At 38.4% G+C, this 23,519-nt stretch overlaps 3 protein-coding genes across 3 annotated transcripts; 2 read left to right on the top strand and 1 right to left on the bottom strand.

Moving 5' to 3' along the window:
• Positions 1-3,631: 3,631 nt before the first annotated feature.
• On the top strand, positions 3,632-6,137 carry msx3 (muscle segment homeobox 3). The gene is made up of 2 exons (XM_077495487.1): positions 3,632-4,083; positions 5,054-6,137. Exons 1-2 carry the CDS (start codon positions 3,735-3,737, stop codon positions 5,458-5,460), a joined length of 756 nt encoding a protein of 251 aa, XP_077351613.1. The 5' UTR covers positions 3,632-3,734; the 3' UTR covers positions 5,461-6,137.
• A 248-nt stretch (positions 6,138-6,385) lies between these two features.
• On the bottom strand, positions 6,386-9,643 carry znf511 (zinc finger protein 511). Its single transcript, XM_077495507.1, has 6 exons — positions 9,392-9,643; positions 9,245-9,321; positions 8,348-8,549; positions 8,083-8,207; positions 6,626-6,859; positions 6,386-6,528 (listed from the first exon to the last, which is right to left on the bottom strand). The coding sequence occupies exons 1-6, from the start codon at positions 9,536-9,538 to the stop codon at positions 6,456-6,458; spliced, it is 858 nt and encodes a 285-aa protein (XP_077351633.1). The 5' UTR covers positions 9,539-9,643; the 3' UTR covers positions 6,386-6,455.
• Positions 9,644-10,283: 640 nt separating this feature from the next.
• adam8a (ADAM metallopeptidase domain 8a) lies at positions 10,284-23,201 on the top strand. Its single transcript, XM_077496178.1, has 25 exons — positions 10,284-10,404; positions 10,506-10,603; positions 10,706-10,779; positions 10,868-10,946; positions 12,023-12,099; positions 12,432-12,636; positions 13,326-13,403; positions 13,508-13,576; positions 14,008-14,177; positions 14,254-14,335; positions 15,788-15,930; positions 16,005-16,182; positions 16,264-16,353; positions 16,470-16,665; positions 18,132-18,213; positions 18,293-18,470; positions 18,541-18,627; positions 18,704-18,788; positions 19,811-19,919; positions 20,005-20,185; positions 20,452-20,499; positions 20,602-20,658; positions 21,392-21,442; positions 21,515-21,595; positions 22,414-23,201. Exons 1-25 carry the CDS (start codon positions 10,359-10,361, stop codon positions 22,456-22,458), a joined length of 2,589 nt encoding a protein of 862 aa, XP_077352304.1. The 5' UTR covers positions 10,284-10,358; the 3' UTR covers positions 22,459-23,201.
• The last annotated feature ends 318 nt before the right edge of the window (positions 23,202-23,519 follow it).

The following is a 23,519-nucleotide window of genomic DNA, read 5'->3' as shown; positions in this document are numbered from 1 at the left end:
AAGTATGTAATCTAACATCCTTTCTGACAAACCAGCGTTGGCACTCACATACACACAAGATCATGTTCTGCTATGCTTACTTTTAAAGACGTTACCTTCACCACAAAAACTCAGCTGCCGTGTGTTTTATAAATGTTTATGCCAGATGACTCAGCACCTTCCTAAAGTTTGCTCAGAAGAAACATGCCAAAAGTCTCATGAAAGGGGAAGACTTTTTTTTTTTTAAATGAAATAAAGCTTGCTCCAACATGTTTGGTTTGAGAGGAAAACCACACTTATCTCATTAAACAGTTCTTGCCTTTGGCAAGCCGCAGCACTCGCAGAAATGAATGAGAGCAACTTTGTCAATTCTAGATAAACCAAGCCTGTTACTAATCTTACACTTTAATATTCAAAAGCCAAGATGACAGATGTGGAGATGTAATAAAATCAAAGGCTGTTGGACAAGTGACAGTGAGTGTGTTGTATTTTATTAATCCGACAACAAAACATTAAATTTAGAATCACTTTGAATTATGCTTAGTTCATATAATTTCTTCACAAATTGTTTCTCAAAGCAAAATATTTAATGATGACTTTTCAAAAATGTGCATGTTGTGGTGAGAGAGATAAGAATAACTACATATGTGTTTAAAATAAACAAAACAAACCCACGCAGCTAAGCCAGATCCTTTTTCAAAGAGTGGGAATCAAAGTCAAAAGTTGCTACATTCACATTAAGTACGGAGAATGTAATGTTGAACACTAAATTACAGGCACTGAAATGTCTGGTTACTCAGCAATCTATCTGTCACACACACACAGAGAGTAAGAGCAAGGGCGGGAGGGACGGAGGGACGGAGGGGGCGGCGGGTTGCTACGAGGGGGGGTTAGACATGGAGCAGACAGGCGCCAGTCACAGCAGGATCAAAGCGAGAAAAGTACCTCGGGGAAAGAAACAGTTAACTCCATTTAACCAATTGTCCCACAGACAGTCAGTGTGCTTGCTGTGGGCCAAAAAAAAAAAAAAAAGTTCCCATGAGGTGGGGGGGAAACATATTAGGTTTCTCTGAAAATGATTTGGCTTGATTTGAAGTGCTGCAAAGCAAGAACCAATTGGACGGGGCTCTTTAATGGGGCCTCTTCAACTTGATTTGGGGTTTCACTGTCTGTCCAGGGGTTGGCTGACAAAGAACACAATGGGTTGAAATACAGCCAATACGCAGCCATAGATAATTTGATTAGCACTAGGCCAAAAGGCAGAAACTTTACAGTGATTCCAGCGTATTAAACTACTGTAAATAACCCAGATATTTTAAATTCCTTAATGAAACACGTCGATGAAAATGTCTGCATACTTTCAGACACAACTGCTCAGATAAGGAAGCCTTTATAAATTTGCAGCTAGCTAGATGGCAGTGGGCTAGGACACCAGTGACACCAGTTTTTCCAGTGTTTAGACGGGAACAAAGGCATCAACTTGTTTTTCCAGGAACTTTTTTTTTATTTTTATTTAATAACAATTGAGTGTATACTGCCCCAATGACAAAACACCACGTGCAAATTCGCGCAACTCTTTTGAGCTTCTATCACACATACAGAATGAGGTCTTAATTCTGTATCCTTTTTTTTTGGTGTAAATTGGCATTTTTGGAGACTGGCGGGTCAAAATGCAAGTTGTCTATTCGTCTGAGTCCCAGCCAGTGTGCTATGTCCCAAAATTAGTTATTGGTGACAATTTAAATGATTCTTTGCTCAACTTAAATGCTCTTCCACTAAATTGTAGGCGTTAACCTGTGCATCTACTTTTTGTGCCATTTTTGTTTGGTAGCGTGTCATGAGATTATTCCTAATGTGAAATATGTGCCTCGGCTAAATAAAGTTTAAGAAGAAAACAGTGCATGTGAGAATTTTGTACAACAATTACAACTGTAAAGCTGCAATTTCACAATCACCAAAAGATGACCCTATGTGGGTTGTGGTCTACAAACTTTTCTATTTTCAGTTACCGACCGATGATTTCCTGTAGGCATCCATCTTTTTTTTTCAACGTGTTTACTAGAAAGCCACAACTAGGGTGTGACGTCATTCTGGAATTTTTTTCGGAAAAGACTCTTATTTCAGCCGCAAACTGAGGTATCTGGACTGGAACGCAGCCCATTAAAGCCGCACATTATCAAGCAGTCACATTCAAACCATTGTTCTACACTGTTATTTGAAATTGTTGTGCAGTGAGAGAGAAGATAATGTGTGATAAGAAAACTTGGAGGCGATACATTGTGGGAGTGGTTAGCACACCTGCCTCACAATCAAAAGGTTCTGGGTGAAAATCTTGATTCAGCATGCTCTAAGTGGAGTTTCCATGGTTTTGCCATGTTATCAGGTCCACTATAATGTGTGCAGCCGGGATGGCAATAGCTGCATATGCTAGGTCATGGGTCTGCAACCTGCGGCACTGGAGCCACATGTGGCTCCCTCTTCTGTGGCTCCCTGTGGATCTCTAAAAAAATGAGTAGAAATGAATATATTTTTAAATATTTATTTGTATGTTTTTTAGATAAAATATTCTTTAAATGAATTAATGATTAAATCCAAAATAAATAATAAAATATTTAAAGAAATGTCAGAGTCAACTAGTCACTACAAATTTTTAGGTTGTCAGAAAAAGAGAGATGTAAGGTTGATGAAAAAGTTTTTTAAAAAATACCTAAATGTTCAAAACGTGACAGATAAAATGTCCAAAAGGGAAGCGGAAAAGCAGAAAATTACCAATAAATGTCCATTAAATTGTCAAAATTGAGTTTAAAAGAATTTAGTTAAAAAAAAGAAAATGTTCGAAAAGTAACCAGAAAATGTCCTAAATCAAAAGAAGAAATCCCAGAGATGCCCCAAAATTGACAAAAACGTCAGAAAATTTATAGCAGGGAGAAATTTTCAAAAAATAGCCTAAAATCTCTAAATAATTAAGAAACTAGGCAGAAAATAAGTACAAAAATAATAATAAATAAATGTGAAAAATTACCCCCCAAAAATCCAAAAGCAGAAGACGAAAAGTAGAAGAAAAAGTATTGGATGCTACTGTGATAATTTTGTGTTGTGGTGCAGCTCTAATTAGCTATTAGGAACTTACTGCGTTTGACTAAAACTAATACTGTTTCCTTCATTACAATCTCCAAATGTTTTGTTGTCTCCACACAGATTTTGGGTTATTTATTTTGCCTAAAATGGCTCTTTTAGGACGTGGAAGAAGAGGACACAACCATGTTGTTGTTTGCTTCCATGTGTCCTTCGCCCACAATGATGAATTAATTTGCTAGTGTTAAATAAATAATGGGTGGATAATATTGCCAATATCAAAGTGGACCTTGCATTATTCGGAAGAAAAATATTTGGCACCCCGATGAGCTAAAGAGTCATCAGCAGCACAAGAGAGTAAATGCTGAATGTAAATTGACTAAGATAGTAAGGAATGCCAAATAACAGAGGAAACCCTGCTGGAATGTTCAATATAATATTTTTAGGGTCTCAAATTAAGCCCTTGGTTGGAACAGTACATCACAGGCTCGTCGTGAGGATGGCTGCCCTATCAGAGACTGGCTGGGTGGAGTCACGGAGGTTCGACAGATGAAAGCTTGTGGTACAGTGAGTCGGGAAAGCACTTCGCTGCATGAGGCGCAAGTTGCTGCGTGAAAAAGCATTTATACTTGGGTAAAGATAGCAAACACGACGGAGAACGCAGAGGGACATATGGTTGTATGGCACCTCAGCTGTGCGTCATGAATCCTGCGCAGGGATCGCCACCTTCGGCCGCACCGGGGGATACTTCCGCGGAGGAGCGCGCCTCGGGGGGCTCCGCACCCGAGAAGCTCCACTCGTCACCTGCCGCCAGGTGTAAAGGCAAAAGTGTGGATCTGCCTTTCAGCGTGGAGTCGCTCATATGTGATCGGACGCAGGCTAGAAGTCAACAATCCACGGAGCCCGGCGCGCGGATAGAAAGGGACACTGCGCGCACTTCGCCAGTGGAACTTAATCGGGTCAAAGGAGAGAACGTGGATGTCAACGACAAGGAGAGCAGCCCCTGGTCTTCTTACGCATCACCTCCTAGTGAGTGGAAGCAGTTATTTATCTTGTCCAATAATTGAAATGGTGAAGTATAAGATGAGAAGGCATACAAGTGAGACTAAAATAAGTACTTTAGCGCACTACACTATTATCATGTAGCCTACGTCACTAATGTATAGTTACATTTGGTTATATTTAAAAAAACAAACAAAAAACAAAAAACAGCATTCATAGCAGTAATATATTTATTCTTTGTATAGCTTATATTAATTTTATAAATTTAAAGCATCTTTATATGGTGGTTTATGTGAATTTAAGCGCTGTAAAAAAATAAAACATTTAAAAAAAAAAAAGATGTTCAAGGTCAAATAACTTTCTTTTAAAATAATTTGACGTTATAATTGGTTATTGTTGTGGTAGAAATGCACTGCATTAATACCTAACATTCTTCTGCTATTTTTAGCCTCTCACGTGGCTGAACAGAGATCAAAATAACATTAGAAACGTTTTTCGTGATGATGCAATACAGTACAATACAAACTAACAACACAATAATGAAGTGATGTTATTATCAGTGCCATTGACAATTCCGAACATCCGGGCATTTCTGATATTTCCCCAATGTAATTAACGCAATGCTTTCTTTACGGTGAAAACAAACGCGGATTGTAATTGCTTTTGCCTGTGACTATAATACAAACTTGGCAGGCTGTTATAGTCAAACGACATTTAATTACAAATTGAAATCCAAATAATCCTCACAAATCAAATTAAGGATCCAAATTCCGATGCTTTTTAATGACTGCAGAGCGTCATTTCACCGAGTAAAAACGCCATTGTGATTTGTGACTATAGCTCGGAATTGTCAAATAACCGTGTCCCGCAAAACAAAACCAAAAAAGTCCAACATTAATTACAATTTCATTAAATCGTGTATTAAAAAGTGTTGCTAAAGTGCCCATTCCTTATACATGCAATTAAAATCGCCCTTAATGATTTCTGTTTATCACAGGACTCCCCAGCCCAAGCCACTGCAACCTGCGCAAACACAAGAACAACAGGAAACCCAGAACTCCGTTCACAAGCACTCAGCTGCTGTCCCTGGAGAGAAAGTTCCGTCAGAAACAGTACCTATCCATCGCCGAGAGAGCGGAGTTCTCTAGCTCCCTCAGCCTCACAGAGACACAAGTGAAGATCTGGTTTCAGAACCGCAGAGCCAAGGCCAAGAGACTGCAGGAGGCCGAGTTGGAGAAACTCAAACTGGCCGCTAAGCCGCTACTGCCTGGCTTCGCCTTCCCTTTCCCCCTGAGCGCACCCATGGGCGCACCGACCCTCTATGGGGCTGTGAACGGCCCGCGACCAGCCTTACCGGTACCGAGACTATTCGGTGGACCGTATGGGATGTACTACTTGTCTTAACGCCGCATTGGACACTTTGCGTGTGTGAGCATGCATGTGTGCCTTTTGCCTTTGAAATGACCTCAATGCCACAATGCAAAAAGTTAAGTCTAATGAAGAAATTTATGTGAGAGTATTTATTTAGTTGGAGAAAAAAAATCGTATACACTTGTTTTAAGGTTAACAACAAATGCAACCTATAGTGAAGCCGGTGGCCTTAATCATTTTTGACAGTAAAGTCAAACATGACATTTTTTGAAGTGTAAAAACATTATGAACAAAATTTTATCATTTGTTGCAAATTATGTTTTCGACCAAAATTATTTTTCTTAAAAACGGTGAAGACCAATTAGCCTATATGTTCTTGCGACTGATGGTAAAATCTGAAATTGACCAAATTATCTGTTTTTATACAAATTGTTTGTACAGAATTTGAGCAGGCTTTACAAGCCAAAATTATGCATCATGTGACCTTCATAAAATGTAATCCAAAGATATAAGCAGGCAGTCCAACTAAATTGCACAGAAGATCTGAAGCAATAAAATTTCAAATGGATCCTGATCTTTCCATATGCATGTACTCCATATTGCACACGTTTTTCCCACATTGACAAATTTTACACCACTGACCTTTAAATTAAAAATTTCTCAAGTTGTTTTTTTTTCCAGTTGTTTGAAAAGCTCTTATAAGACAACAGCGGGCACCATTTATATCTGTAAATAAAAGTTGATGGCTTATTTTATACTAAAAGTGATCAACAGTGTATTTTATACTTGTTGGCTGAAAAAAAAGCATTTTTTGGAAATTAAAGTCTATTACAAATATAATGGAGTTTGTTTGTTTTTTTTGTTTTAAAGTGTTCGTTTTTAAAGACATACGGTTAAAAAAAAAAAAAAAAAAAAAAAAAAGTGCATGTCACGCAAAGGACTGGTTGAACAAATGAGCTGCAAGAAAACTATTTGATTTATTTTCATATATGAAACAATTGAGCACGTTTGTGATTTCTAAACATGTGTCATTTCCTCCTTCCTCTGTGACCTCTGAAGCCTCGGATGGAGCCGTGACCAAAGCACACATTAGAGGGAACCCTAGAAAAAGAAAAAAAAATCAAGCGGGATTGTGCAACTAACAAAAGGAATATTTAAGTGGAGTTTGAATGCAATGTCACAAAGCCGACCCACTAACCTGTAAGAGTATCGCGGTTTCAGATGCTCATAGTTTGTGTTGTGACCTGCTGCCTGTTCCTCACATGAGGCGCCTTTTTCAGTGAAGTGGGTCTCGGACACGGGCACGGGCGTCTCCATGGATTCCTCTTGATCTGCCTGTTTGGGCGGCTCTTCACAAAGAAACTCGCTTGCATTGTCCACCACCTCCATCGCTATGTCCATGTGCTGCTGCTGCTGCTTCGTCTCTCGAGGTCTAAACAAAGTCAGAAATTTTAGCTGATGAATCTATTCAAAAGAATTGACAACTTTAGTTAAAAGCAGACAAAAGTTGCAAGTGTCACAAGTGAAGCAAAAAGTTACTTTGTTGCCCTGCAAAAAAAGTGATGTTTTCAAAGTGACGTACTACATGAAGCATGGTATGAATAATAAAACTCCGAGGTCTTCTTATAAGTGGCCTGACATTTGCAAACATACAATCATTCTTTTGAAAGCGCATGTAAGAAGTGGTTAAATGATACTAAATCAAACATCTTTTTACATGGTTTTTTTTTTTAATCTACAACAAGCTCTTTGATCAAGAGTCATTGCAATCATGTACATTCTATCTTCATAAACATAATGAACATTTTGCATGCATCCTTGAAATTGCTGTCCACTCTGTTATTATGGGCTAACAGCCTCTTTAGAAACCCTCTGATGTCTTTCATGACATTACAACCAATATTAGCCAAAAATTGTCCAAGCTGTCAGGAAGCTCACATATTTTGCTATCTACATGTACAATTTAAATAAAAATAAAATGTAATAATAAAACTAAAAAAAAAAAAAAAAAGGGTGGGGCCTTGACATATGCGTTTCTTAAAGCATTGTTGATAATAACTCAATTATGTACCGGCAATCTGTCTGATGAGCCTATTGTGCTGTTTCATATAGTGTAAACAACGACGTGACCTAAATTTAAGATTGTTTCTTGTGGCTGAGTTTGCCAATGTTATTTTAAAAATAGTTATTGCTGTTTGAGTTCAAGTGATATTGTTGGGCAAAATCTGAATTTGCACTTAAATGTTTGCCTATTTGGCAATCATGTTTTATAAAAAATGAAATTAAAAATCTGATATTACTCACCAGATGTCCAGGTCATGTTTGTAAATGAGAATTAGTTTTCAGATATTTTTACCTGGTGAAATAAAGGTTGAAGATACTCACTATTTGAGTAGTTTTCACTTAATACTTACAAGGCACTTAAAGTCCTCTTACTCAGTTAATTATTTGGAGGGCAACTTCTTATACTATAAGTACAACTTGTTAGCTTACCCACCTCTAAATATCAGTGTGACTGTTTTGGAATAACATTGCAAAGTAGGCCCAAATAAAAACTTTTCGTTTGTAGAAAACAATACAATCATGGTAACAAAAAAAAGTACACAGAGGACATTGCTGCCATCTACAGAACAATTGAAGTAAGTGCAGTCTCACCCTTTCTCTCTTTTTGGTTTGTCAAATCTGAAGTCTGGAGGGTACTTGTGAATTCGTACGAGGTGGTCCTTCCTGAGTGTGCTCGTCCTGAATTTGTGTTCACAGCCCTCCACCAAACACTGGTACTGTAAATCACGTGTACCATGTAAAGCTGCGTTACGCAGACCATCATTTTTTTTTCTTTTGCTTGACATGCTGAATGTCAAAATATTATAATGATTGGAATTCCTCCACTCAGAATTTTAATTCTCGTGTTTCATCATACCATGTCTTCCCGCTGTGCCAGGACCATGAAGACAGAGTCGTGCCACTCCTGAATGTGAATGTCCAGGAGGCGAGCGGTGGGTAGTGAGCGTCGGCAGATGGAGCACACGTGTCTGTGTATGGAGTTGTAGTGGTGCTCATACTCCTCTAAAGTGCCGTGGACTGCATTGCAGCCAGAAATGTGACAGGCAAACTCTGAAATGCTGGTGAAAGATCAAGACAAACAAAAATTGTGAGGACCTGGAAATTGTGCTCCAGAAATACTGCTATAAAACCTAAATTGTGAAAGTGTAAAACTGCTTCAATAAGCTGAAGTACATTGTGGTGGTGTGTAAAAGGTAGTGATGGGAAGTAATGAAGTACAAATACTTTGTTACTGTACTTAGATAGATTTTCTAGGTATCTGTACTTTTAAACCACTGATTTTTACTATATAGAGTCTACATTTCAAAACAAAGGTAACTGGGACTTCCATCCATCTGAGCTGAGGCCTATCCCAGGTGACTTTGGGTGAGAAGCCGGGACAGCAACGACATGGAGGACCATAAACTAACTAGCATTAGTGAAAATGACTCAAGAGATTTGGAGCAATGAATCAAGCCAAATCTTGCGCCAGCCTAAAAACCACAAGCTTCTGAAGATCTGTCTAATCTGAAAGGGAAAAATGCCTAATTATCAGTTTAAAAATGCATTTATTTATGTAATAATTAAGTACATTTCAGTTTGTGTCTTTTTTTAGGCCTACAGTTGAATCATTACAGTACAATACCATACGTCTATTTTTAACCCGGTTTTTAACACACGTATTTGCACTCCTATGTATTTAACTCAATTGTGCGCCAAAACAAATAATGCTCGAGCTACCCACAGGTTGTGTACGTGTACAACTGTCACTCACCTGCTTGTCTGTTTGTCGTCGTCTGCCTCTGAAATGTAAAGGTCTTGAAGGTACATGTGTCTTTCAACGTCGCCATCCTGAACATAGAATGTCCACTGTAAGAATAGTAAGGTACATTGTTGTAAAAGCAGTTCAGGTTGTCATTACCTCAAACAATTCATGGTCCTTATGAAGGAAGATGAGCTGAGGACTGAAGCTAAACGGGGTTGCCTCCTCCTGCGAAATGACGTCAGTCATGCCGTCTTCATTATAGTGGTGCCTTTCTCGAGTCGGAACCGTTTCTGGTTGTAACATTACTATTTCTCAACGTCCACGCAGTCTAAAATGATTCCCCCACCACCTCACTGTTTTGGATTTACTGTAGTTGCTCGTGTCGCCGAATGATGACGTTCAGACGAAAAAACGGGAAATGGCGCCATCCTGCGACCATATCTAATCAAGATTATGCTGACGTACTTTTTTTTTTTTTTTTTTTTTTTTTTTTTTTTTTTTGTTCTTTTCATTTTATTGCCACAAAAGTAGTCATTTAATGTTTTCAAATATTTTCTATAGATTTAAATAATTGAGCACCGGAGATGTAGTTTCTGGTTTTAATTATGTTGTATGCAGTACACGAAGATGGCCAGCAGATGGAGGCAAATATGCGCTTCAAAAACTTTGGCCGATTAATTGATTGCTTTAATTGTATTTGACGCTTTTACACCCCATTAATGTATCAGAATGCATCCATATCCATAATCTATTTCCTTCTCCTTTTTTTTTTTTTTTTTTTTTTTTTTTTTTTTTTTTTTTTAAGATGGCCACTAATTGTAAATTCGTTGTGTTTGTATTTCCATGTTTTGGTTTTATAGCCAATTTGTGAAGTTTTGCCGAAAAAAAAACGCATTTATTAACCTACACAGCGTCGTACAAAGTATTAAAGGGTTTTTGAAGAGTAAAGTTGGATGGCTTTTTTTCTTTTTTAATTATTCACTTGTTATATCTACTCGTTAGAGGCAGGGTCAGTTTGAGGAAATTACAACACGGAGGGGCGGAGAGATGCTAGTCGACTCTTCGGCATTTTCTCAGACCGAGGAGCTCACATTCTCACAATGACTGAGTCCGTCCAAGCAACATGACCCACTTTGGATATTTGATATGGATTTTCTTCTCCGCGTGGGGTAGTTCTTTCTTTCTTCCCCCCCTCCATATCTCTCTCGCTTTCTATTTTCTTTATTTTTTTCCTTTCTTTGTTGGCTCATTGAGACGTTCCTATTTGCAGGGAGTGTGTGGACTCTACCTCATGTGATGAAGTATCAAACAGTGACACCTCAGAAGCTGAGGAATTCATCTCACATCACTAATGCTGCCACCCATCAGGTAAGTCACCCACACTCTTTACACACACGCCCTCCAGCACAACCTAATTTTAACCTCTGAAACAATCACTCATGTGCTTGAAATATTGTGTGTGTTGTGTAGAAGTACCCTGATGTACTCCAGTACTCTGTGATGATTGCAGGACAAAATTGCACACTGCACCTGGAGAGAAATAAGTAATAGAGGTTTATATTTGTCCGCTTGAGCATACATTTGTGTACATATTTACACTTGCTGATGTTTCAACCAACTTGATCATTTCAGGGATCTTATCGGAAAAACCTTCTCTTTGACTCATTATTCTGAGCAAGGCACGCAACTAACAGCAACTCCTGCTCTTGAGGTATGTGTTGTTTTATGAGGGTTCACTTTTTCAGTTATTGGGTCACAGCTTACTAAATTCATGAAAAATATCATAATTATCAAATAAAGCTTTATAAAGTTTTATTATATTATGATATACTGCACATTAGATATAATATTACAAATTAAATCTTAAATATATTACATTGTTTTGGGTTTCCCTATGGGGCAAAAAGTCCAAGGACCAGCAAATGTGTGGCATTATGCCTACAGGAAGTACACATTGAAAAAAGTAAGTATTGATAACATATTCCACTCTTGCAGAAAAACATTGAACAAGATTTGGAGTATGTCTGTAGATAATTGTCTATTTGTCCAGAAGTGCATGTATGAGTTCAAATTCATCTAAAAATGCCTCTATGGGCTTTGCTTTGTATGAAATGATTGCCAAAGTTAGAATAAAGCATTGCCCAAAATGTCTGGATAAAATAAGGAATTTAGATGACTAAAGGGTCTCTAATCCAGAAGTTCTCATTTGGTCTCCCTTTGGGACCCACATTTTCCCATGGTCCCATTTAAGTTGTGACCCAGACAAGGGAAATAACTTTTTTTGTGTGTCTACATTGTATGTGCTCTGCGATTGGAAAAACATCTGCGGTAGGGTCCAGCTCACTCAAAATCAAAATATACAGATGGCTAAGAATGACTGTTCTAATCTAACCATGGATCAATGAATTACTAATTTGACAGTGTGCCCAAACACTTTGCGTTCATATCAGTGTTTTCACCACAGGAGATTGTTGCATGTATTCATCAAGGTCAGGATATCCTGTGGCATCATACCCATACATGTTGTACTTTTCTCAAATTTGCTTCAAATCCACCCAGTACACAATTTGACGTGTGAGCTGGGCACTTTGATTTCCTAATGCCACAGTTCCTTCCTCTAATGCTGACGTCTCATACAGGAAGTTGATTAGTAATGCTAATGTATGTTCTTGATTTCTCATTCCCCTCTGACCGTGACTCATAAAGTGCAACACGTCAAACTTGGCCTCATTTTATGCTGTCATTACGGTATTTGTGTTCAAATCTGTGTGTTCCTGACATGTTCAGAATCACTGCTACTACCATGGACACGTCGTGGGAGTGGACGACTCCTCCGCCAGCATGGAGCTGTGTTCAGGATTAAAGTAAGGTTTTGTTTTTTGTTTTGTTTTTTTCCCCCACTCCCTGTCATGTAAATGTGATTCCAAGCATTTTATTGTTGCCAATGCATGGCATTAAAGCCATTATAGTTTGAGACTGTCCATTATGACTCATGTCCAGCATGTTAAATACAGACTCCACTGCAGCCGTTTCCTCCATTAGAATTAATAAGATTGAGTATGACTGGGTCTGAGATCCAGATGTCTGCTACATATTACATATTTTCTGCCAGATAGACTTACAAAGGGACTTCAGTTTGACCTTAGGGCAATGCTCGTCTCTCCACTGTCTCTGAAGTTCCTGTTTTACCCTGCAGGGGGTTTGTGCGCCTCCGGGATCAGACATACCTGATAGAACCCATGGCCTCACAGCAGGCTGAAGTTCACAGTGATGAGGGTCTTCACGCAGTTTACAACTACAAACACCTGAGAAGGAAGAGGAGCTCCTGTTCCCATGGAAACACAACCATGTACTATGATCATGGCGCTCGTCCGTCTGGGCTGTTCCAGCTTAGCAGTCTGGTAAAGACACACGCACACACACACACACATATATATATATATATATATATATATATATATATATATATATATATATATATATATATCCCTAGTTTAACCTAGAGTAAAAACTACCAAAAAATTTCATTAATCATGTATTAACGTATCTTAATTGCACTATTAATTTTTAATTTTGACCACAGATTATCTTTCAGCTTGACAGTGGATGGTTACGTTAAAGGTAGCACAGATTGTGTTTGAGCAATAAACATAACTACATCATTAAAGTAAAGTACTTAGTAAATGTTTGCATAAGACATTCAGAATAGTTTTTTATGTCAAACTGTCATTTTTTTTTCATTCTAAATTATGATAAGGAGGATGTGTGCAGTGGATTAAAAAATGTTGAAGACATCCTCATAACATTAAATGTCAGAGGAATTAACATATAACAGGTGCTCTTCAAATTTGTCAGGTAAAAAATGTTGATAAAAAGCCTTTTTAAATTAGTGATTAATCCTAATGAAACAAAATTCTACGATGTGATTAATCTGATTTAAAAATGTAATAATTTGACAGCTCTAGTACAGTATATGGTTCGTCTCCTGTATTGGATCTCATTACATTGTGGTGCATCTTCAAAAAAAAAAAAAAAAAATGAATACACTTATATTGTTTTTTTTTCCTTATACAATGTCTAACTTCCCCAGAGAAGCAGAGGCCAAACTAAAGATGGTGGAAGAAAACCCAGAACAGTAGAGCTCGCTGTGGTGGTCGACAACACAGAGGTTTGATTCTTCTTCTCATATCAATAATACATTTGGCTCTAATCAACATTGCTGATTCCCATATCAGGAATTGTACTAATGTACAGTAAATGTTTTCCTTTCAGTACAAGAGGTTTGGTAATAAAAGGACAGTGGAGGCCAGAGTGCTTGAAATAGCAAACAACGTTGACAGGGTAGGTGTCTCTTACACAAACAGAAACAGTCAGTACTGTGAATTAGTTGAATTCTAATATTCACACGATCTGGGAATATTTCCTGTGCCTGCACCACATTTCCTGTGGATAGCAGAATTGAAGAAAAAGTGTACTGATACGGTCTGTTCCCTACAAGTGACTAAAAGGAGAAGTTCTCTCACTTCAACTGTGAATCTTAGCACCTAAGCAGAGGAGTTTCACACATATCACACTTTGCCCGTTTGCATATTCTCGAGGAATTGGGCCAATGACTCATCAGACAGTAAACCCAACAGCGGTGGTCCGTGACAGTATTATAGACCCAGTCTATCCTTGCTCATGTCTGACTCGCTTTTGAACTTCTCCACATACTGTATTAAGTCATCCGTCCCTTTGAATGTGCTTAAGTGCATTCTGCTGTTGTGTTCCAGCTGTACCGTCCTGTGGGCGTCCGTGTCATGTTGGTAGGTCTTGATATCTGGTCGTACAACGATCAAATCCAGGTCAGCTCCAATCCCGAGCAAACGCTCGGCCGCTTTCTCGAGTGGCGCCAGCGCAACCTCCTGCCGAGGGTGAAGCATGACAACGCACAATTCATCACGTAGGACTCAGATGTCGTTTTTGGCTTTCATCCACTCTGACTAGTATGTGAAAAATGCTCTCTTTTTATTGTTTAGGGGTTTGGATTTCGAAGGCACCACGGTTGGTCTGGCTAACACAAATGCAATGTGCACTTCGAGCTCGGGAGCGGTCAATGAGGTGGGTGCTTTCTTTTATTTCATGCAATTATCCAGAATCATCATAAGACCTTTATAAACGGTGATCTGGGAATAGTTAGGCATTGGACAAAATGTCGTCGATTCCTGGTACCAGAACTCCACGCTCCTCACTAATCAATATACTATACAGTGTTGCCTCACTTTTTTTGCAGATGATACGTTCCATGCCGCCAGGTTTGGATGGATAATTACTAATTTTATTTATGTTTAAAGAAAAAGTATTACCGCTAGACAAAGGAATACTGTATGTTTCTTTTTCTTATACGTTATGCATATGAGTGTGAATATTAATACTTATTTTTGTCAAAATGTTGTTCTAAATAATTCAATACACTTTTGTTTGCATTGGTGCTGCATTGTATGTAGCGGTTGACTTATTATGTTATTGATCCAAATAAAAATCCGTATTAAGTGAACCGCGACGTAGCAAGGGAACACTGTACATGTTTATTAGGGATATGGAAGTACCGATACAAGATATGGTATCAGGCCGATACCCAGCCTTCTTGCAAAGTTTCGGTACTCATGACGGCGGCCAATACCGCTTGTGGCCATTTTATAATCAGGAACTAGAAATTAGAAGAATAGAAAATTGCTATTTCATGCAATTTTAAAGAAAAATGCTATAATGGAATATATTGGTCTTTTGTTCAAATGATCTGTTATTGTTTTTTTTTTTTGTTTTTTTTTTTGGGGGGGGGGGGGGGGGGTTGTTTATCAAAAGTACTAGTGGTATCGGTACTTAGTATTGGTATTGGTAAAATAGAGTGTACTTATATAGTAGTGTTGTTCCGATACCATTTTTTGGCCCCTGATTGCGATACTCAGCTTTGCAGTTTCGGCTGATACCGATACCATACCGATACCTAAGGTATTTTTTTTCCCTCAACATGAAACAGCTGTCCTGCCATTGGTTCAGAGCATTCAAGGTCCAATAGGATATCTGAGATTGGCATGCAGTGAGCATGTCACATATCAGTGAATGTCGTGCACGAGCAAGACACAAGATGCTGCATCCAAAATCCTATATTAGCGCTGGAATTAATGGTATCGGCATGTTACTTGTGAGTAGTTACCGATACCGATACCACTGTTTTAATGCAGTATCGGCGCCTCTGCCGATACCAGTATCGGTATCGGAATAACACTATTATATAGTGCTATTATCTCCACCATATGGTGCTCAAAGACTATTTAAGAGTTGAGTACTTGTACTGGTATCATTCTGAAAAAAAATGATATCAAACATCCCTAACGTTTTATATATATTATTGCTATATTGACCACATGCAAGTTAGATTTAGTGAAGACTAATTCTCCATAGGTGTAAATATGAGCGGAATGTTTGTCTCTATATGCGCACAAAGTCAGATAGCCTATGGTAGACTACAACTCACATACAATTTGTAACACACTTCTATTGTGCACACAGGATCATAACAACAACGCAATTGGAGTGTCCTCCACTATTGCCCACGAGATGGGTCACAACCTGGGCTTGTCTCATGATACCGAAAACTGTCTCTGTGGTTCTTTGACGTCAAAAAAAGGCTGCATTATGGCAGAGAGTGTTGGGTAAGTTATCTTAAGCTAACTACTGCACACTCAAACACAGAGCAAACGTTATTGCTTATTGAATGTTTCTCTAGTACCGTGCCTCCAGAGATGTTCAGCAGCTGCAGCAAGCAGCAGCTCAACAGGTTCCTGGAGGAGATCAACCCAGCTTGTCTGCTGGATACCCCCTCTACTGGCCGCATTTACGGTGGGCCAGTGTGCGGCAATGCCTTCCTGGAGCCCGGAGAGGAGTGTGACTGTGGAAGCGTAAAGGTACGTCGCGCTCACACAAACATTTACATGACCAAAGCTCACCAATGAAGGCTGGGTTGGAACAATACGCTCGCTTCCAAGGAATGCAAGAATCCCTGCTGCAACGCGACTAACTGCAAACTTAGTGCAGGAGCCCAGTGTGCTGAGGGTGAATGCTGCCACAATTGTCAAGTGCGTATTATACACTCTCCACATGATACTCAAAGTGCTACTATGTGGCTGTGACAGTTTGCAGGCTCGTCGCTTGTGTGTGATTAATTGCATTTGTGGTCCGTCACCGTTTGCAGCTGAAAGCGTCAGGCAGCGTCTGTCGGCCAAAGACAGGAAACTGTGACTTGGCAGAGCACTGCACTGGACTGTCCGCCTCCTGTCCTCCCGACGCCTACGTCCAGAACGGCCTGCCGTGCAACCGTGGGAAGGGATACTGCTACAACGGACAGTGTCCGTCGCGGCAGCAGCACTGCAAGAGACTGTGGGGACCAGGTACGAAAATTATCTTTTGTCTAAATTAAGGGTCTACAACCTGCGGCTCTGGAGCCTCATGTGGCTGTTAAGTCCCTCTCCTGAGGCTCCCTGAAAAAAAAATAATAATAACAAAATTAAAAAAGTAAAAATGTGGGTGTGGGTGTGTGTGTGTGTGTGTGTGTGTGTGTATATATATATATATATATATATTACATATTCAAGATTTTTTTAGATTAAATATTATTTAAATTAATTAATTAAATAGATCAAAAGAAAGAATAATATTCAAAAAATGTCAGTCCAAATTTGTAAATTTAAAGTGAGGCGAAAGGTACGTGAAAAAGTTTAAAAATACATAAACATGTTGAAAAGTGACGATAAAAATTCGAAAAAGAGGACAAGCAGAAAATTACCATATAATGGACACAAATTGCTAAAAACAAAAAAGAAAAGAAAAAAAGGTCAGAAAATCTATTTAAAAAAAAAGGTAGAAAAGAAAATATTCAAAAAAGCCATAAAACATCCAAAAACAAAAGAATAAAGATAGAAAATTACCATAAAATACCTGAAAATGCCAAAAAAAAGTCAGTAAATTCATTTTAAAAAAAGGCAGAAAAGAAAACTTTAAAAAGTGACTATAAAATATCTAAAAACAAATGAAGAAATCCCAAAAATTACTGTATAAAATGTCCACAAAATTGCCAGAAATGTCAGAAAATTGGTAGCAAAATAAGGCATAAAATATCCAAAAAAGGAAGAAAACAGACAGAAAATTGTTTTAATATGTTCATACAATTGCCAAAAATGTCAGAAATTTGACAGAATGGCAGAAAATTCTAAAAATGTATGAAAAACTAAGTCTGAAAAATTACACAAAAAAATAGAAGACAAAAGGTAAAAGAAAATTAATCTCTAGTATTGAATGTTGCACATTTTCTGTTATGGTACAGCTCTAATTAGCTCTTGGACCCTCAGTTCATTAGACTAACACGAACATACTCTTTCGTTCATCATAATGTTCAAAGGTTTTGCAGCTCCAGACAGTTTTTTTTTATTTATGTCACCTAAAATGGCTGTTTTGACAGTAAAGGTTGGTGAACCCTGGTCAAAATCCTCATCCTCCTCTTGCTGGCTCTGTATCCATCTAAAACAAAGGTGGATGTTCACCATCCTTGCAGTCAATTGCTTCCACAATGCGGACTGCACTTCCATTGGAGTCTATAGACAAAAAGTAGTTAGTAGTAGTAGTAGTACTAGTAGTAGTTAATGCAGCCATTCCAGTCAAACTTGATTGTTTAGTTTATTTTGATTTAATTACATTTATTTGTCTTTTTCTTGTATTTATGGTGAGTCATATTCTAACCAATTGAAGCACTGTGAGTCTGTCTATGCTGCATGAGCTATATAAACAAGATATACTTACTAAAGAACTACAATATTATCTTTAATTCTGTAACAGAAATCAATTTGTGTCTGGTTTATAGATGCTGAAGTCGCTGCAGATGCTTGTTTCTTCCAGCATGGAGGCTGCAGAAGTAGCCCGTTTATGCGTAGATGTCCTGGCCAGTATGTTTTGACACATATTAGCACAACAGTGTTGCATTCTTGATCTTGTGATTCATTGCTTTCTGCCGTTTGGTTGCAGAGAGCAATCATGCGCGACTCTCTTCTGCTCGGGAGGATGGCAGTTCCCAGTGACATCCCGGAAGTCCTTTTACAAAGTAGGAAATGAGGAATGTAACGAGGCGACCATGAACCCTGAGGACAACTACCCTGCAGACCTGGGCATGGTGCCCACTGGTACCAAGTGTGGCAACAATATGGTAAAAAAATAATTGCTTTACATTGTAGCTTCCTCAGACACGCTAAAATGTGTGTTGATCTGTTTTTAAGGTATGCTACAACCAAAAGTGTCAAGACATCAGCAACATAAGAGCATATGGAACCGATGACTGCTCCGCCAAATGCAACAACCACGGGGTGAAAATCTTCCCCACACACACAGACGCGCTCAATATTTGAAGCATCCCAAACTGACTGAATTTATCTCCAACAGGTTTGTAACCATCAGAGCAAGTGTCACTGCGATCCTGGCTGGGCTCCACCTTTCTGTGATGTCCTGCAATCTGAAGTGTCCGAAGGTATTGTACACAATCATGTATATAATCATTTTTATGTGGCTGCAGAATTTAACTTTACACTCTATCATACTCTTTGTCCACGTAATCCATTTATTTTGATTGGATTTTTATTTATTTATTTTGATCATTGTACACAACAGAAACAATACAATATTTAAATACATAATATACGTTTTCCATTGTTTAATTTAAAGAAAGAAATGTGTTTAAATCTGTATTAGTAGTGTGAGAATACAATTCACAGTTCATTTACCTACATGTAATTAAAGAGCATACTGTAACTGTATGTAGCGTACTGTATGTCACACTAAAAGCGAGTCAAGATGCACTGATAGTTTCTTTGTGTATGACAATAGAGTAGTCAATTTAGTTTTAGTCAGATATTAGGATATTATATGATATATAATGATGAGGAAACATTTGATTCAGAACTTACAGGTAAATAAATACATGTTGTAGTGTGTGAGGCAAGTGGTATCAACTTTTAAGTGTCCAAAATAAAATTGTATTTTCTCAAATGGTGGCCATGCCTCTAATATGGAAAAATTAGGACAAATTAAAAATTGTTAGGAAAAATACATGTAGTAACTTGAATAATCTTAAATGCTACAGTATTTTCCAAACACAGACATTAAATAGTTGGATTTAAATAGATACTGAAAGAATAAAAGAGTGTAGGAGTCAAAACAAAGAGAGGACGATAAAACAGTGTGGCTCCACTAGTATAATCATGAACTTCGACAATCACGCACTGATATGATGGTCAGTGTAGTGTACGTACAGTACACAGTTGTAGTTGAGCTTGATAAGTGTGCATTGCATGTGACTTTGCCTTGCTTTCTTACTTGAATGTATTCCACGTGGAGTCAGACAACTGAGCTCTTGTGATCAAATGGAGACACCAGTAGAAGTGATTTCACAGAATTTCCCTTCGTAGCCACAGTAATGATGTGAACTGACATACACTGTCGCTCCCCTCAAGTAATGAATGGATATTGATAATGTGATGTGCGTGTTTACAGGCAGCGGACTGGGGCTTATTGTGTCCCTGGCTGTGAGCTTGCTCATAGTCGCGGCCCTTCTCATCGGAGGTTTCATGTGCTGCAGCCAGAAAGTGCAACCTTCAAAGAGGTTTGACATTCAACTTGCTTGACCTTGACGGATCAATGCCCAAAGTTTTTTTTTTTATCTTAATTATTGTGTATTTATTTTACAGATGCCTCCAATCTACCTCAGGTCAGACGAATCCTTTATTTCCATCAGGCAATGCACGGGGCAGCCCTCATCTTCGCTCCACAAACATCAGCCAGCCAACGTTTGTGGAGTCTTCAGCCACGCAAGTGTGTAAACCGCTTTCCTTCTCCGTGGCGTCCAAGCCCTGCAGAACAGCTCCTGAGGTTTGTCGGTTAAATCGTGCAGCTTTTGCCACTTCGAAATCTTTTAAAAGCCAAAGACAACAAGGAATTTAAGTCATGGGGAAATTATACCTATTTTTGTGATCCCAGACACAAGTCTTCGTAATTGTCTCTGTAGCATTGCACCCAAAAGACCCATATTGTGTCTGGAACCTTCTACTTTCCAATGACTAAGCCAAGTCAGTCCACTCCTTGTAGTCTGTCTAGCACTCATCATGTTTTTCTTTCCACTTCGTTGTGTCCGGCAGCCCCCCAGAAAGGAAACAACTGTACCTCAGCCATCAAAGATCCAACAGGTAACGTGATCCAGACGTTCGTTCAGAACCCCCACGAGAGCCACCCTTATTCTCCTTAATGTTTGTTTCTACTTAAGTCACATATTTTATTTTGTTTTTTAGGGTTTAAAGCCACTCTTGCAACCACCAGCAGTGCCGAACAAGCCTATCTACTCTGAGGTAATATACAGTATAAAATGGAACGTAATCAAATGTTAGCAAAATGGCTAATAGTTTTAATCATGCATTCACTCATTATGCTGTATCAATGGATAGACAGCATTGTGAGTGACAGTTGCCCCCGCCCACCCCCACCCCCCACCCCCCACCCACATCCCCAAACAATTTGTTATTGTCCATATGTTGAAAACAGAAGAGGAAGTTTGGACGTTAAACCCTTTCACAAGGAAAAGGAGGGGTGTTGAAACACCCACATCCCACACGGGTGCGACACCCCTGCTAATAACTCAGCTTTGTTACTTGTATTAGCTTTGTTAAAGTGGAAGTCAACCTTAAATATTTCTTGAATTTTACCTCACTACTCTAAACATGACATTCGGATTAATATTACATTTGTGGAATAAGAGTTATGAAGCAAAATAGAGCCATTTTTATCCATATCGTGGGGCGGGGCATTTTGCTACTTGCTATCAACTGAAGATGACATCACAGTTGCTCAGGGCTCAGGCAACGACCAATCTCAGCTCACCTGCTTTCTGAAGCAGAGAACATTTGGGGGGTGACTTCCCCTTAAAGTAATTCCTCAGTTCTTTATTTGTAATAAATATGCAAAATTCAGATTTTTTTCTTTCAGGGATGAAACAAAAAAACTCTACTGTGAGAGGCGTGTCCAAAAACTTGGGTCTATATAACATGATTAGTTAGTCACATATTGATCTGTGATTACTTCCAGGCTAGGCCACTACCTCCGTCCAGACCTCTCCCACCGCTTACAACCAAACCAGTAAGTCAGCATTTAAATGCGCATGTAGTCAATGTTTTTGTTCTTTTGATGTAATTATCTGCATTCTCACAGGTCACAAAGCCAAAACCCGTCACGCCTCCAGTGAAACCAAAGCCCGCCGTCGTCCCTCCGCAGCTGCCTCACACTCAGCTGGTATGTATTGGCACCACAGTGATGCTTCCCTCAATCCGCCAGACTCTTATTGTTATTCCTGAGGAATCCGCATTCATGATTGTGTTTTTTTGGCCATCATTCCAGCGTAGCGATTTAATGAACAAGCAGTGGCTTGGTATTAGCTGTCCCTGACAAGTAATACACAATATGCAAAAAAAGAGATGGGACATATAGTACACAGCTTCGGCAACTCATGTTGTTCAAAGTCAGCTGGGATATGTGCTCATCCATGACCCGATGGTGAGGATAACCAATACCGAAAATGGATGTATGGATATTTGTATCTATTGTTTAGTTTTACAGGGAAAGTCAAGCCAATTTTATTTTTTATTTATTTATTTATTTATTTATTTATTTATTTATTTATTTTTTACAATAATATAGCATATTATGCGGCCCCACTGGTCTAAATATTGTATTCTGATTAATATGTGTTATTATTATTATTATTATTATTATTATTATTATTATTAAAACCTGATGTACTAGAGAAAAATGAGGACAGATGCTGAATCAGCGCAAAAAAAAAAATTCTCAAAAAGTAGTAAAATTTGTTGCCCATGAGTGTAATTATTTTGGTCATTTAGAGGAAATATGTGTGCGTTTTTGCATTTGAGTCACTTTCAAAAGTTGCTAAAGATTTCCAAACAAAATTTGACATGAGCTAAATTTATTCCTATGCTTTTTGTCTTACTAAATCTAAAAAATTGCTAAATTCATCAATGTTTTAACGTCTGAAGAGATTCTATTGAAAGAAGATTATTCTGTGTGCTTCCTGATGGTATTTATTTGTGTAGCTTGCAGGGAGAGCTGCTCTGACTCCACTCAGCAGACCCAGATGACCGAGGGGAATCCTTCCGCTTCTGAGATCCTCAGACACTGATGCTCTTATCTCACCTCCAGGACTTAAAAAGAAGGGGAAAAAAAGCTCTCAGGAGACGTTGGTGTGGGTTCATACGAGGACGAGATCCAGCTGAAGGATCAACAACAAAAATAAGCAAAAGTGCTTTTTTCTTCTTTTTTTTTACGCTGTGAGGATTACCGCCGTCTGCCTTGCTTCTTTTTTAAACTGTGATTGACAGCTCTAATGGCTGCGCAACCATGATGATGACGATGGTCTGTTTGAAGGGAAACGTCTCCTCGTCCTCCTCTTCCTCAATCCTGAGATATGTGAAGACTTTATGATTGCACTGCTGATGCTGTAACTCTTTTCACATTGTTTTGGTACTAGACAAGTTAAGGAATTTTCAAATGTGGCACCAATGTGGGCACTTTAAAGATTTTGTGTATGATAAGGGCAGAATGCGAATAATATGACTTTGCCTTGAATCCTTTTGTGGGACTGTATGACTGTATGAATTTGTGCTTGATGATTGTCTTTTTCTGATTGCAACATCGATTTTAACTTCTCAAGGATTTTTTTTAATATGTACTATGCAGTAGTCATCATCATGTTTCCCTTACAAAAGTAGTAATAATTCATTCCTTACAACGAGGACTCAAATTTCAACTTGAGTTTCATTTATATTTATAAAGGCCATGATGTGTGCATGCTTGTCTTTGAATAAAATTACAGAGAACTTGACGTTTGCTTTGCAAAATTATTTAAGGGTGGTAATAAATCACAGCACATCATATTAATCTAATGCCTACCAGCATATATCTGCATTTATCTATAATTGTCTGATTTATTTTTACTATTAGCATGAACAAATAATATTGATTGATAAACTACCATCCAAAGGTTTGTGAGTCACTTAGAAATTTCTTTTGGAAATAAAAGCTTTATTTTTGCTTGTTTTTTACTTTATTAACAATGTATAGTCTGATACTCGTGTTTCTGATTAATTTAAAACTATAAGTATAAGGACACTTTATCAGTTGCACTGTTTTGTTGTTTTTT

The sequence above is a fragment of the Festucalex cinctus genome, chromosome 14 (assembly GCF_051991245.1).
Source record: "Festucalex cinctus isolate MCC-2025b chromosome 14, RoL_Fcin_1.0, whole genome shotgun sequence".
NCBI classification, from domain to species: Eukaryota; Metazoa; Chordata; class Actinopteri; order Syngnathiformes; family Syngnathidae; genus Festucalex; species Festucalex cinctus.
The sequence above is the reverse complement of the archived record's forward strand: the minus strand, read 5'-3'. Positions and strand labels throughout refer to the sequence as shown.

What these genes read in the sequence shown, in the direction of transcription:
- msx3 (XM_077495487.1), top strand. Translation starts at nt 3,735, where the DNA reads ATGGCACCTCAGCTGTGCGTCATGAATCCTGCGCAGGGATCGCCACCT. An exon ending in TTCTTACGCATCACCTCCTA is followed by an intron (nt 4,084 to 5,053) that starts GTGAGTGGAAGC and finishes TGTTTATCACAG; the next exon opens with GACTCCCCAGCCCAAGCCAC.
- znf511 (XM_077495507.1), bottom strand. Translation starts at nt 9,538, where the DNA reads ATGTTACAACCAGAAACGGTTCCGACTCGAGAAAGGCACCACTATAAT. An exon ending in TGGCACAGCGGGAAGACATG is followed by an intron (nt 8,208 to 8,347) that starts GTATGATGAAAC and finishes CGTGATTTACAG; the next exon opens with TACCAGTGTTTGGTGGAGGG. An exon ending in AAACCGCGATACTCTTACAG is followed by an intron (nt 6,529 to 6,625) that starts GTTAGTGGGTCG and finishes TTCTTTTTCTAG; the next exon opens with GGTTCCCTCTAATGTGTGCT.
- adam8a (XM_077496178.1), top strand. Translation starts at nt 10,359, where the DNA reads ATGACCCACTTTGGATATTTGATATGGATTTTCTTCTCCGCGTGGG. An exon ending in CTAATGCTGCCACCCATCAG is followed by an intron (nt 10,604 to 10,705) that starts GTAAGTCACCCA and finishes TGTGTTGTGTAG; the next exon opens with AAGTACCCTGATGTACTCCA. An exon ending in TGTTCCAGCTTAGCAGTCTG is followed by an intron (nt 12,637 to 13,325) that starts GTAAAGACACAC and finishes TAACTTCCCCAG; the next exon opens with AGAAGCAGAGGCCAAACTAA.